This window comes from Limanda limanda, chromosome 6 (genome assembly GCF_963576545.1).
Source record: "Limanda limanda chromosome 6, fLimLim1.1, whole genome shotgun sequence".
Taxonomy (NCBI): Eukaryota; Metazoa; Chordata; class Actinopteri; order Pleuronectiformes; family Pleuronectidae; genus Limanda; species Limanda limanda.
The window spans coordinates 12992338-13005892 of record NC_083641.1 but is presented as its reverse complement, the minus strand read 5'-3'; the positions used below and the strand labels follow the sequence as shown (position 1 = coordinate 13005892).

At 42.5% G+C, this 13555-nt stretch overlaps 1 protein-coding gene across 1 annotated transcript in view; it reads right to left on the bottom strand.

Moving 5' to 3' along the window:
• Positions 1-13209, bottom strand: part of inppl1a (inositol polyphosphate phosphatase-like 1a) — a 25663-nt gene extending 12454 nt beyond the window's left edge. The window contains exons 1-8 of the mRNA XM_061072712.1: positions 12693-13209; positions 6025-6088; positions 5113-5260; positions 4947-5028; positions 2941-3087; positions 2312-2402; positions 1354-1443; positions 618-716 (exon numbers count right to left, since the gene is read on the bottom strand). Of these exons, the coding sequence (XP_060928695.1) occupies positions 618-716; positions 1354-1443; positions 2312-2402; positions 2941-3087; positions 4947-5028; positions 5113-5260; positions 6025-6088; positions 12693-12877 (906 nt within the window). The 5' untranslated portion in view covers positions 12878-13209. The remainder of the gene's footprint in view (positions 1-617; positions 717-1353; positions 1444-2311; positions 2403-2940; positions 3088-4946; positions 5029-5112; positions 5261-6024; positions 6089-12692) is intronic.
• Positions 13210-13555: the final 346 nt, after the last annotated feature.

Here is a 13555-nt window from a genome sequence, read left to right as displayed (position 1 = left end):
TAGAGCAGCGCATGAATGTCCAAAAGGGGCACTTGGCTCTGCGGCTTGTGAATGTCTTAACAACGACAGGTATCTGCAGGTTTTACCAAGTTCAATTTAAGACTTTTTAAGTCCAAAATTAATGATATTTAAGACCTAAGTCAATTAAGAAGGATATGAAGGAAAATCAGAGTCCCGGAATTACTTCCCCTTCCCCCATAATTGAAGATAACCTGAATTAGCCGATAAAAGAATTATCCTCGAAAAACCACGTTTTTTAACAAACTACGGCAGCAAGATTGTACCGAGAAATTTTTTTTTCACAGCGTGCTCTTTATTTATCAGCACAAGTAGAATATGGATATAATTAATACCTTCCTAAACATATTTAAGACTCTGGTACAACATATTTTAGCATCTTTAAATATTTTTTAAGGCCTAAAGTTCTTTATTGCTGAATTTTAAACTTTTATGACCCCACAGAAACCCTGTAACTGCTGATGAACAAAAACATAAAGAATTCTTGCAGTATCATCACTGCTGTCCTGATACTGAACTCCACCACCCCCAGAGGAACTTACACTAGAAATAAGTGTGTGTAAGTGTGTGGGTGGTTATGTACATGTGTGCAACCATACCTCGAAGGCCTGCACAGGGATTGCTTTGCTGTGACGCATGGACAGAGGAGTGGGGGAGGTTGGAGAAGACAAACTCATGTCCTGGAGAGCTTTCAGAGCCTGAAGGGGGGATATAATGGAACAAATGGAAGAAGGAAGAGAGAAATGAATAAAAAAAAAAGACAAAGAGATACACTGTATTGTTTTCAACTGCAGAGGTGGTGTCAACAAGGAAACAGTTTCCCATTTCCTGAGTGTGATCTAACAGGAGCAGAGAAAATAAGCCGGTGACGTCGCAGGAGTCAAGACACACACAGTAGCTTGATTGCACCGAGGCCATTTCCTGTCCAGGCAGCTAAAGACCTCCCTCAAAGTCCAACAAGAAACAGTTGGATCTATTAACATGTCAAAGCTGGTCAAGCTGTACTTGTAAAAAAAATGAAATTAACTAAAAAAGTCTAATTGGTGAAGTTAACTGTTTTAGAAATCAAATAGTTTCTCTCTCATCTGGATTTTTTGAGGATAAAACAAACACAAACACTTTCACACACACACTTTCAACCTCACACTCTCACACACTTTCACACACACACACGCACACGCCTTTGACCACCTCCAACAAACAGCTGCGTGTCTGTCTACTTGTGTGTGTGAGAGAGACAGAGTAGAAAAGGAGACAAACCAAACAAAATGCACATAAAGAGAAAGAGAGATCATGTGTGAGGGTGCAGGCGTACACAGGACTGGATGTGTGTACCTTCTTCTCTATAGAGGACAGCAGGTCTTTGAGAATGGCCAGCTTGGTCACAAGGTTCTCCAACTCCTGGTCTCCACCCTGATTCACTGACTGATGTGGAAACAACTAAGCGTTAGAATCCGTGTCGGCTGTATAGTTTGAAAGGAACAAAATGATTTAAGTAGACTGATTTTAGAGAAAATATAGTATTTATTGTATAGAATCTGGGGAATTAATGATGCATTTCACTCAGGCTAAATAGTATAGCATGTGAATCTGCACAGCAAACACCGACAGCTCACAATTACACAGCGTCTTACAGGCTGTGTTTTAGACTGTCTATCCGTGTGTAAATAAATCCTTTTCTAATCAAACCTATCATTTCTAAAGTATCCGTGTGGTGTGTGTGACTATTAAACAACAGATGATCCCAGAAGACCCTCGAGAAAAATTATATTTTGTCTGAAAGTCTTATTTAATATGGCTGCCTGCTCTGTATACAAGGAGTGTTACTATTTACCAAGACATATACAAAAGTGTTTACTTCTTACTTAAGGACATTATATCACATATCTAACTATAATCTAAAAAATGGACTTAGTGATAAACATAACATCGAAAGAGAGCAATACTGGGCGTGATTAGAGGTCAAATTTTACAACTTAAACGGCATATGGTTTAGATGTTGATCATATTTGTTATTCGTCAGTATGGGTAATGCTCTCAGATTGGTGGTGGGAGGTCTGTGTACAGCAGGAATGCAAAAAAGGGCTTAAAGACTAGCACAGACCTGTTCAGTGACTATAACAACAGGCAGGTTCCACATCTGTAGCAACTACTTAAACTAAAATTATATGACACAATAGATTTGTATGTTTTATGGTTCATATTCAAGACACTGTTCAGACATAGTTAAACTAACGGTGTTGACAGAATGATGGAAACACAAGGGTGCATCCAAAGAGGTAAAGAGTTGTACCTGCTGGATCATCTTGGAGACCATGAAGGCGCTCTGCTGATCGAAGACTTTAGACAGAATCTCCAGACCAGACAAAACTTTGTCCACCTCACTAGTGACGAAACAGAAAGAGATTCACAGTTGAGTCGTCTCAAAATGCCTCTCAAAGTCATGTCTTCCTCTTCCTTCTGATCTATGTGCAGGGAAACTGATATTTACTATATTTAAGTGTGCATGTCGAAGTTTAACCAACAACAGGTAACGAATAATCATATGATTCATTTACATTTTGTTCATATTTTATTATATCCCCCGAGGAGGTTATTTTTTTCATCTTTGTTTATTTTCTAGTTAGCAAGATTTTGCAAAAACTTCTCGACCGATTTCCATGAAATGATGTTTAACGGTGGAGCATGACCCCAGGGAGGACCCATTACATTTTGGTTTGGATCCTGGAAATTTATTTCACTATCTTTAACAATGCAAGATAGTTCTTTTTTTTTATATTTTCATTGATTTCTCAAAGAATAGTTTGTTGTATGTGGATGTATGCGTGTTGGGCCTTGGCGAAGGTGTGCACTCTACTGAGAGCCACTGTAGTTGTCAACATTATGATGAGCAAAAGACGTGTGCTGTTGTGTCTGTTTTACCCATTAAGTCGTTTGCAGGAGGCCACTAGTGTCTTGTTGAGGTGAGGCAGGGAGGAGGCTCCCTGTTTGACAGCCTCCAGGTCCAAAGCATAGCTGCCCTTCAGGTACTCATGGGAGATGGTGCTCAGGCCATTAGCAGCTGGAGTGCTAAAACAAAATAAAAAGAGCACTTGTGACCATTGTAAAACGCACATGATTACACAACGCACAAAGTGTACAGAATACTGTGCAAGCAAAGGAAAACAACGTCGTTGTGGTTTGACGTTGGACTGCACATTTTATACAGCCAGGTCCTGTGGTGTCAGTGATCTAGGAACTGTAATAGTCTTTATTTTCTTTCAAATTTAATATTTCTAAGTGCCATCTAAAGTTTTCTAGGGCTCATTGGGTGTGTTATGAGGGTTTATTTTCTTGTTTGGTGGTTTCTTGTCAGTTCTTTCTTACTGTTGTGATATCACTGCCAAGTCACACATTGACCTTCAACATATCAGTTAATATATAAAAAGTACACCCTCCGTAATAGAAAATTGTTGAGAGACAGAGATAGAGTCTGTGTGTCTGTGAGCATTAAATCTGTGCTGTCAGGATTTTTACAAACACACACTTCCTCTAAACCAGTGAGTCTGACTTGTCTGCCCTGCCACATACAGACATGGACACACAGTAACACCTACACACACAAAATAAATCATGAGAGCAAGTAAAGGAGAATAAGTTAACCTCTTCAAACTAAATCTTCAGCTATTGCATTTACAAATCTTTGAATCTATGATCCTTAAATATGGACAACAATGTGGCTTCATGCAAACAAGCAGACTGTTAAAAGTCACAACTGCAAAAGACAAATCGATATCTTGTTCCCTCACTAGTGATTTTGTACTAAATAAATCTTATGTCGTAAGAATAAGATAGGATAATAAGAAAAATGTCAGAATTTACGCCTCTCTCCATGACACCTTATCGAAACTATTAATCAGTGAACTTTTTATCTTCAAATACAGCTCACAAAAAAACACACACACATGCACACAAACAACATTAACCACTTCAATAAGCCTAGCATCATCTGTGAGCAATTTCAACAGGATGTGGCTTTCCTCCTACATTATATGTTGACAAAAGGGGGCACAACACAGGATATTAAGGTGTGTGTATGTGTGTGTGTGTGCTGCTAATAAATGTCAGTGTATATTTGGTTTGATATTTATCTGTAACAATGTATGCATGTTGTGAAAAATACAGAGAAAGCGACTGACACTTAAAGTGTGTGTTAAGTGTTCATGTCATCAATGAAACCTCTCCTTCTTGTGTGATATGATCATATTCTTTGTGTTTGAGTGGATGTGTGTGTCCGTGTATGTTTCAAATATGGTTAACATAATGGTTTTAGAAGCTCTGTGGGTGATTTGACTTCCAGCACTAGTATATGGTTGGTGTGAATTAAATCAAACTCCTTAAAATATCTGGGAAATGGGGTCTGTACATTTTTCCGGAGTTTGCCTATCCCATATTAAGAATGCACAGTGTTACACATGTTCAAAACAACAGGAAAATAATTCAGAGCGGGAATGGTGCTTAGGTAGAGCATGCTGAAGGAAGGATATGACGTTTGAATTCCGCAGTGGGAATTACATGTGTTTGTTTACAGGACATCAACACAGTCTGTATTATCGTCAAAAGCTCTCGAATCTCACTTCTACTTCCAAGTTGACATCTTCGTCGCCCACCTTTTTTTCATCCTGAGATATTTGTCTTCTTTTAGGGTTGTATTCAGTTTCGTGTCCATTGATTGCAGTGAATGTTATGAACATTTTCAAGCTGTATTCTCACATTGGTTTACTCAGACATATTCCGAACATTCTACTAGGGGGGTGGCAGGAAAAGTTCCAAGAAAATGTGCAGGGCAAAGGATTCAGACATTTGCGTTCTCACATAAAAGCCCTTAAAAAAATGTTTAGGACAATTTCAGGGCTTCAGTGCCTCTCTGAAAGCCGGAAACTTTGTACCTGTCTGTAGGTGTGTCTGGTCCAGGAGCAGAGGAGGTGGAGGCAGAGCGAGGGGGAAGGGGGGGCTTCTCATCCTCCCCATCTGCCAATGACAGAAAACAGAGCGTTAACATGGGAGGACAAGGAGGCCACTGAGACCATGTGAGTGGGGGGGCTTTAAAGATACCTGAATAGTCTCTCTCGTCACTGACAGCTGTTTCCTCTCGGTCCACAGTGTACAGCAGCGTGGTGACCAGACCCTGACTTGGCTGCAGGTACAACAACACCAACTCTGGTAATGTCTTAAATCGCTTAGGCTGCACGCCCTGAGACGTCTGAGGGAGAGAGGGAGAGAGAGAGAGAGAGAGGGAGAGAAGTGTTGCAAGTTATTTTTCAACATAACAATTACATCCAAACTGCTGGACTACGAGTAGTCTCTTATTAAAATCCCTGGTGGCCCTGATTGTTCTACATTGTTGTGTTGTGTAAGCAAACACTACCCAACTGTCTAAACATAACTCCAACCAGGAAGAACAGTTCCAGTGAACAGGGCCTGCAAACAAATTTGCAACAGGAAGCAAAATTAGACATTTAAACTGTCACAGGATTCTGTAATGGCCACACAGACAGTCTGGAGAAGCATGATGTCGTGTCGTATGTTGTGTGAGTCTTTGTGTGTGTACATGTGAGTCTGTGTGTGTGCATGTGAGTCTGTGTGTGTGTGTATGTGCGAGTGTGGCTGGAGGTGGTGAGGACTTCACAGCTGTTGAGCACAAGGCACAAAGAGGCTGCTGTTGGTGTGTGTGTGTGTGTGTGTGTGTGTGTGTGTGTGTATGTGTGTGTGTGTGTGTTAGCGAGCGAGTGAGTTAGAGAGCTCAGCGCCAACAAAAGCATCTCTGCCTGCCAGCTGCTACTGAAGCAAATACAGGTTTTGCTGCACACATGTACACACACTTTACCTCAGTCGACTGCCTGTGTGAGTTTGTGTGTGTGTGTGTGTGTGTGTGTGTGTGTGTGTGTGTGTGTGTGTGTGTGTGTGTGTGTGTGTGTGTGTGTGTATATTTAACTGAATTTGTGAGTGTGTATGTCTTCTTTGTACCTGTACAGCCAGAAACCCCTCTTCGTCTGGGAGGACTCTGTACGTGTGGACGTGCTTCTGAAAGCTGCAGAGGAAGAAACAAGGCAAGGGTGGACATCAGGGATGATGGATGGATGGAAAGTAGGAGGAAGTGTAGTGAAAAAGAGGGAGGGAGAAGTGAGAGAGGAAGAAAACACAATATTCAGATTATTGTTCGATTAAAAAAAGCACACACACACACACACACTCTTGTACTTGACCTCAGTGGATTTGCGTGGGAGTGTGTGTATGAGCATGGGGGGGTTTAGACGCTGCAGGCAGCTTCAACCTGTTGCTGTCCGTCACAGTTGTGAGCGGGCTTTATCCTTACAGTAGCATGATACAGTAGAGCACAACAGAGCTGAAGCTAGTGTGCAACATTGTGTAGTTGCCTTGATTTATCTTATTTATCCATCAAAACCTTTCTTGAATGTCTTCCAGAATTTATAATGTTTCTCTCAGTCGAGAGCTGCCCTTCAAACTTCAGTGTGAATTGACTGCTGGTTGATCCACAAGCTTTTTTTTAATAGCCAATCACAGATCAATGCTCTGACATTGTGATTTGAGATCGCACAGCCGTGACAACATGCCTGAGGCAACAGCTGGAGAGTAATGATTTCTCTGTCTGCACTTCGTGCCTGTTCAGTGGACACAAAATATCCAATTTGCCAAGCAAACGTTGTGGTTGATGTATGTTGGTGAATGTGTGTGTGTGTGTGTGTGTGTGTGTGTGTGTGTGTGTGTGTGTGTGTGTGTGTGTGTGTGTCACAGCCGTGCGTCTATTAAGATGTGTTGGAGTTAGATTGGCAGACTATGCAAAAGTCCTCGGTAACGCTTTCATCTCTGCTTATTTACATGTGTGTGTGTGTGCACAACATAAATGGGTGGAAGGGTAAATCCAGCCCTTCATCCTGCCTCGTCCACTCAGCTGTTTTTTTCCGGTCTTTCCAGGTCAGTATCTTACAGGAACTAAAACATGAACTGGAATAAAATATGAAAGTTATATTCCTCAAGAACAAATACTGGTACTATTGCATTACAGTAGCCTTTGACTGGACTGAATCAACTTCACCAGAAGCTATATTAATTTGTCTTGAGCACATTTAAATGAGTTGTTTATGTTAGGAGAAGTCACTCACACCTCTGGGACTGGCATAGTGAATCAACTTAAAACATTCCTGTTTAAAACCCTCTTTTAATGTTTAAGTGTTTATGAATATTTGACATATTATATTGTGTTCTATTCATGTGTGTAACTTCATTTTATTCCCCATTTCTTTTATGAACTGATGGTCTTTATCTTTCTCTTGTTTTGATTTCTGTCTGCTTAATCTCTATATTTTCTTTCTGTTTTAGCACTTTGTAACTTTAAGAAAGGTGCCACACAGCTAAAGTTTATCATTAGCATTAATATTATTATAAACCAGCACCACATCAAATATAATGGGTGGATCAACATTAATTAGTGCATCAACAACTACAAAATGTAACAATTTAAAACTGTTTCCAGGAAAGTGTTAAAATCTGCTCGCACTGCATTTAACCTTTGTTCCACTTCCTCACTGAGGGCAAATATGTTTTTATGCTTCTTAATAATTCCAGCTGTAGTGGAGCCGTTGCCAAAACCTGTTGGATGACCAGTTTTCAGGTGTTTTCTTAATTTGGCATCACCGCTTTGACCTGATAGAACAGGCGACGGAGTTAAACGATACTTGGCTAAACCACCAGGACACACTGAATATAGGTTTCCAATGTGAGCTGAGCCAGCATGAGTTCCATACATAATGTATATTGCAGTTGGCCACACTGACAGTATAAACTTGATAAATAGTTGTGCCTGGCTTTCTTGTCCGTCTATAAACAGCTTCAGTGAGATGAACTGTTCCTTTGTCTATCTGGCCTGTGAAACTATATCCATATTTAATCCTGTCACATTTTAAACACAGTGCATTGTGGGTGCAGTGGCACAGGATCCATACACAGTGGAGAGCAGTGTGTTTGAGTGTATCTTTGTGTGGATCGGTGTGTGTGTGTGTGTGTGTGTGTGTGTGTGTGTGTGTGTGTGTGTGTGTGTGTGTGTGTTTGTGTGTGTGTGTGTGTTGGGGGGGGGGGGTTGGTCTTCCTGTTGGCAGTTGATGGGATTGTCTGTGGGTCTGGGAAATAAATACTATTGTTTCAGTATCAGCAAAGTTTTAACAGGGAAGGGAGCTGGAGATAGAGAAAGAGGGGTTTATTATGGGATAGACAGAGACCCAAGGCATACTGAGTGTGAGTGTGTGTGTAATGTCAACAATGGCCTGTGTTGAGGGTAATGACTGCCCCACTGCCTGCCTCTGTCCAGTTAGAGTGCTGCCTTCTTGCATTCGGTCTCATCCAATAATACACACAAACTCAATACGGATTTTCCAATCACCAGGTATATTTCCTGCCTCATAGGCCGCCCTGTTGTCAACTTTGTGTAGCAGGTCAGTTCAGTCCTACCACTGACAGGAGACAGCCAACATAAATGGCATGGGTAACAATAATATCTCAATAATCCTATTTACAAAAGAGAGGGATTTCTTTCTTCATGATAGTTAGCATAAGCGTAGTGTAAATGCTGCACATCTGAATCCAAACATCCTCTCACAACTCGCACAAAAGCTGATAAATGTTGAGCAAATAGATGTTCTATGTACATCGCTGTACGGTGACATTTGCAGCGTCACACATTGTTAAAGTGGTTCTATAAGTAACACATTTTTTGTGCTACAGCAGTGATTTTCAGTGGTTTCAAATGCAAATAATTATTGAGGATGTAATACCTGCAACTATTTGAGTTTTATAAATATCAAACACCCCTCACACACAACTAAACAAACCGATGAGCTATAATTATCGTACTTTTCATTGCAAAGCAGTCCCAGTCACTTCCTAAAAAAGGTGAGAGAATTACCATAGAATTCTGAACTCCAAACATCTACAGACTAACATTTACAGATAGAGGAAGTGAAAGGCAAAGGCCAACAAACAAAGTGACCGGGAGTCTGTCCCACTGCTGTGCCAGCATCTTCTATTCTCAGACAGCAGTAGAGTGGAAACACTTCCTAAACACACTGGTCCCTCCAAAGCCCTCAAAACAGAAGTACATATGTCTGTGTATGTGAGTCACGAGGACACGCTCAAAAAGAAAGAAGCCATGTCTAGTGCCGTGTTCAGGTCAAAACTGATCATCCTGTTGAGTAGTGGGCAAGGTCCTAAAACAAGTCACCTGGAAGAGCAGTATAACTTGACTATAGTTTCCATGCTAAATCGTCTTGTTGACGTGATGAGCTTCCACAGTGCATTCTTATAAACAGGAGCATTTCAAGGGACTTGGGGGTCCCAGTCAAAACTGACGTTGGATGTTCCTACATCAAACCAAACTGACTTCATTGGGCTTCGGTGACAAGCTATTTTCACACTTCAATTCAACCGAACAGTGCACATGTTAAAAAACCATGGGACCTTAAAACTTTGTTGTCATGTCCAACTGCAGCTCTGTTACTAGGCGACAGTGATAACAGCAGGACAAGCTAGTGACACCGATCATGTAAGTGCTCTGTGGACCAGATCGTCGCATTCATTTCGGTCTTCGCGGTCTACGTGGACCACAGAGTCTGCCTCCATTGTGACCGCGTAGACAGCGTCCTCCCAAGGAAGCAGCCCCTGAATTGGCACACAGTTAGTGTAGTCTTCAACCAAACCAGTACAATTTTGGGCATGAGGTCTCCTTAGGAGGTTTCCAACCATGGAGTCAGAGCAGTCTCCTGAGCAAAGTGAATCAAAGAAAATTGTCGTTGCTTTAAACCTGGTGTTCTTGAGGTTCTTGGAGGCAACAGGAAATTGCCCGCTTTGCCTACTCTGTTGCAACGCACCTGCTTGCAGAGATCATCTGACTGCACTCAACAGAAAACATAGTGAAGTTATATCTGAATATGTTACATAGTTTGACAATTTGTCTACAACAGTTACAGTGAGATTTCAGGTTGAGTTTTTTACTTTGTTTTCTTAGACAGTGGAGTGAGGAAGCTAAATGGCTCAGGAGATAAAGGAGATGTCACATCAGCCCTTAGCACCCAGGAAGCAGGACTGAGGCTCTGACTAAAGACCGTCTGCCATCCATCCGTCTGGAACCTTTTCAAGACTCTGGTGATTCACATTTGACTTCATGGAAATATTTTTCGGTTTTGTTTTTAGCCACGCATTTAGCCAACATAATTAATATCATTGACTTCTGCTTGGACTTTATCTGTGTCATGAGCAGATCAGTCTTTAACCACAGCCTCATAGACGTCTGTAAGTTCACTCAAACAGACTCATTTAGAATCTGCATGTATACAACTTTATACATACACTTCTATTTAGGACATTATCACAATCAAAATTTTCCATTTTAATATTAAAATCCAAACCATTTATTTGTTTCTTTCTTTGTGTATCTCTTTACACCACCGATAAAAACTCATGAGTACTACAGTAGAATCAATGACAGGGATTATGGGAAATGATGAGTGTTACAGAGGAATAATGAATGTTCAGTTTCAGTTTCCCTATTAGAACCATAATCCTGCTCCATGGCTTCCATAATCTAACCAGGAATCCAGCGATTAAATTAATAAGAACACAGTATTCAAGCAGTATTAATTATTTTTGGAATGAGAGTAAACAGTAAAGATGCCCATTCTGTTTTCTTTGTGACATGTTATGTCACAGTGAGGAAAAACCTACAAAAACACCAACTTTGATCATGAAGCACCATTTCACAAACATCTGTCCAAGAAAAGTTTCATTCATTGTGACGAAAAACCTTCTGAGATCAGGCCAAGTCAGTGAAGTGAAAGGTGAAAGGGTAAAAGGAAGGGAGAGGTGGAGGCGGGAGCAAATCCGGAGAAGGGATGATGCATGGACGTGTGGAATGTTGCTGGTCAGAGAGCAACGTACTGAGTTAGCAACGCATCCAGCTGTGACTGAAAAGTAATATTTTGTCCCTAGTGTTATTATCTTTGACTGTGTAACTTTAATAGACCAGTAGATTAATGTATGGCAGACATATTGTACTTGGGGGGTTTTGCACATGACAAGAGAAATGTAGTAAACAGCAATGTTACACGACAATCATTTAATGTACAGAATGTCAAAAGAGCGCGTGAACTGAGAATATCTCGCTTTGTCAAACCAATAATGTAAAACTAATGAAGTGCAACACATCAACACAATGGAAGAGTATGTATTTACCATTTTATGCTTTTATGCGACTGAACTTGTATCGCAATTATCAAAATACTTTCTCATCAAATACTAATTTTGGCCTGTTATTATATATTTTGCATATTCACCCACGGTAAATAAAGCATGTGACGCTGATGTGCACATATACACTGAGCTCAGCATGGGGTGAGCTGTCAGATGGGGGGGATGTAGGTCGAGTCAATGTCAGAGCACTGGGTCACATGGCCGCATCGGCTTTTGTATCTGCTGCATCTGTTTAACTGTGTGTGGGAGTCGAATGTGAATCATCGCAAGCGTTTGCTAGAGTTTGCACATTCAACATGTGACACTTGGCCTGATACTCACTCTCTCTCTATTCTATATGTCTTTATATGCCAGCACTACACCGTACAGTGAAGAGCATTCGACAGAGACTTTAACACAGTTGAGGCTGTCTTCTCACAGACTGTGAGTGGAAATGGTCACATACTTACTAAATGGTCACATAATGTTCGAAACTTGTCTTGCAACTTTCGATCGGCAGTAAGCAGGAACGATTCTGTATTGACGACTGCATTACCTTTTAATATCTCTTCCTTGTTTTGTTTCATCAAGTGGGCTAGTTTTTGTATACGCGTGCCTTTTACATTGTGTTCTATGTGTTTGTGGCTAAACTGTCCTGGAGATGATTGGCGGCAAAGCGTTTCCTCTCTTCTGTTTAGCAGGGAGGATGCACCCTGGCCTCTCATTCACATTGTTATTTTGAGGATGTATGTTGTGTCTGGGAAGATAATACTCAGTCAGCTGCTTCACCCTGTGCACTTTGTGGAAGGAGCCCTTAAATTAAAAACCATCAGATGCTTTCTATTTACCTCCACCAGCAGTCACTTTGATGCAGGCTGACTGCAGCACAGAGCCCTGGAAATACATAAAAATACAGCCCTGCAGGCGACCACATCGGACTGAGCAGACAGACAGGGACAGGCCCTGGAGCTCCGAGCCCGGGCAGGAGCTCCTGATCTGGGGCAGACCCACTGTCCCTCCCCCCCCTCCACCCACCCTCTATCTGACTTCCAGGGGAAAGTAAACAAATGAGCTGGGCTTGTTTACTCCGGGTTCCACTGGTGCATGTTGATCTGATCCTGTGAGTGTCTTTGTACGAGACACAGGACAACTTGGACAGAATCATGCCCATGCTAGTAGGGGGGGGGGGGGGGGGACTTTGGACTCTAGGAACGAGCGTGTGCTCACTGTTAAAACTTTAAAATGTCGTTTCCAGCAACACGTTGGCAGGGACTTTTCCTGGTACACAAAGCAAAATGGGGCCGCACACACACACACACACACACACACACACACACACTCCCTCACGTTGGAGACCATAAAGCGTGTGTGTTTTCCTGCGTTGGAGAGTTACTTACAGTACGCACAGAGCGTAAGCCCCGGTGACGCTCTCGCTGTCCCGCACCAGGAAGCTGCCGTCCCTCCCGGCCCGGGCGAGCAGCTCCTCGGCCGCGGCTCGACTCAGGTCCCGGTGGTACCACAGCGGCGGCGCGGGCCCCAGCGGAGACACCACCCCGCCTCCAGCACCGCCTCCCCCGGCCATGGCCACAGCCCTTCCACCCGGGCTACACTCGAGCTGCTTCCCGACTTCTCCCGGGGGGGGAAACAACAGGGCTCCCACTCCCGGCTCCGGAGTCGGCGGGACAGAGGCGAGGAACAGCCCCAGAGAAGTGGCCCGTCAGACGGCGGTCCGCTGGCAGCGTAGGCCGGGTGTGGAGCTGTGAAGTTGCGCTGTGGCCGCCTGGGTCCTCGGCTCCTGAAAGGCTCCGCCACCTCCTCTCCAAACTTCCTCCTCTCCAACTTCCCACTCCCACGGAAATCAGAGCATGTAAATCCACAGCGGAGACCGGGGAGTGCAGCGGGGGGCGACCCGCGTCAGCACCCACACACTGTCTGCAGCGACACTTCCTGGTAGCAGCTTCAAAATAAAACGGGCTAACGCGGAACTCATATGTAGGCACTTTATTTTGGAGAAACCGTCACACCCGATGTTGGTTTCTTGTTGTGTTCTTCCCCAGCTAGCTTGTAATAGGGAGGGAGAGATGAAGCTACTGAGAGGAGGAAAGGAGGGATGGAGAGAAAGATAAGTAAAGGAAAGAAGAGAGAAGAGGAGTTATGGAAAGAAACTACATTTTTCATCTTCTCTACAGTCAGGAGGTACTTACAAATTTTACTTTTTCAAAAAAAGTTTTCCACTACAAAGATAAATATTGAACTTATC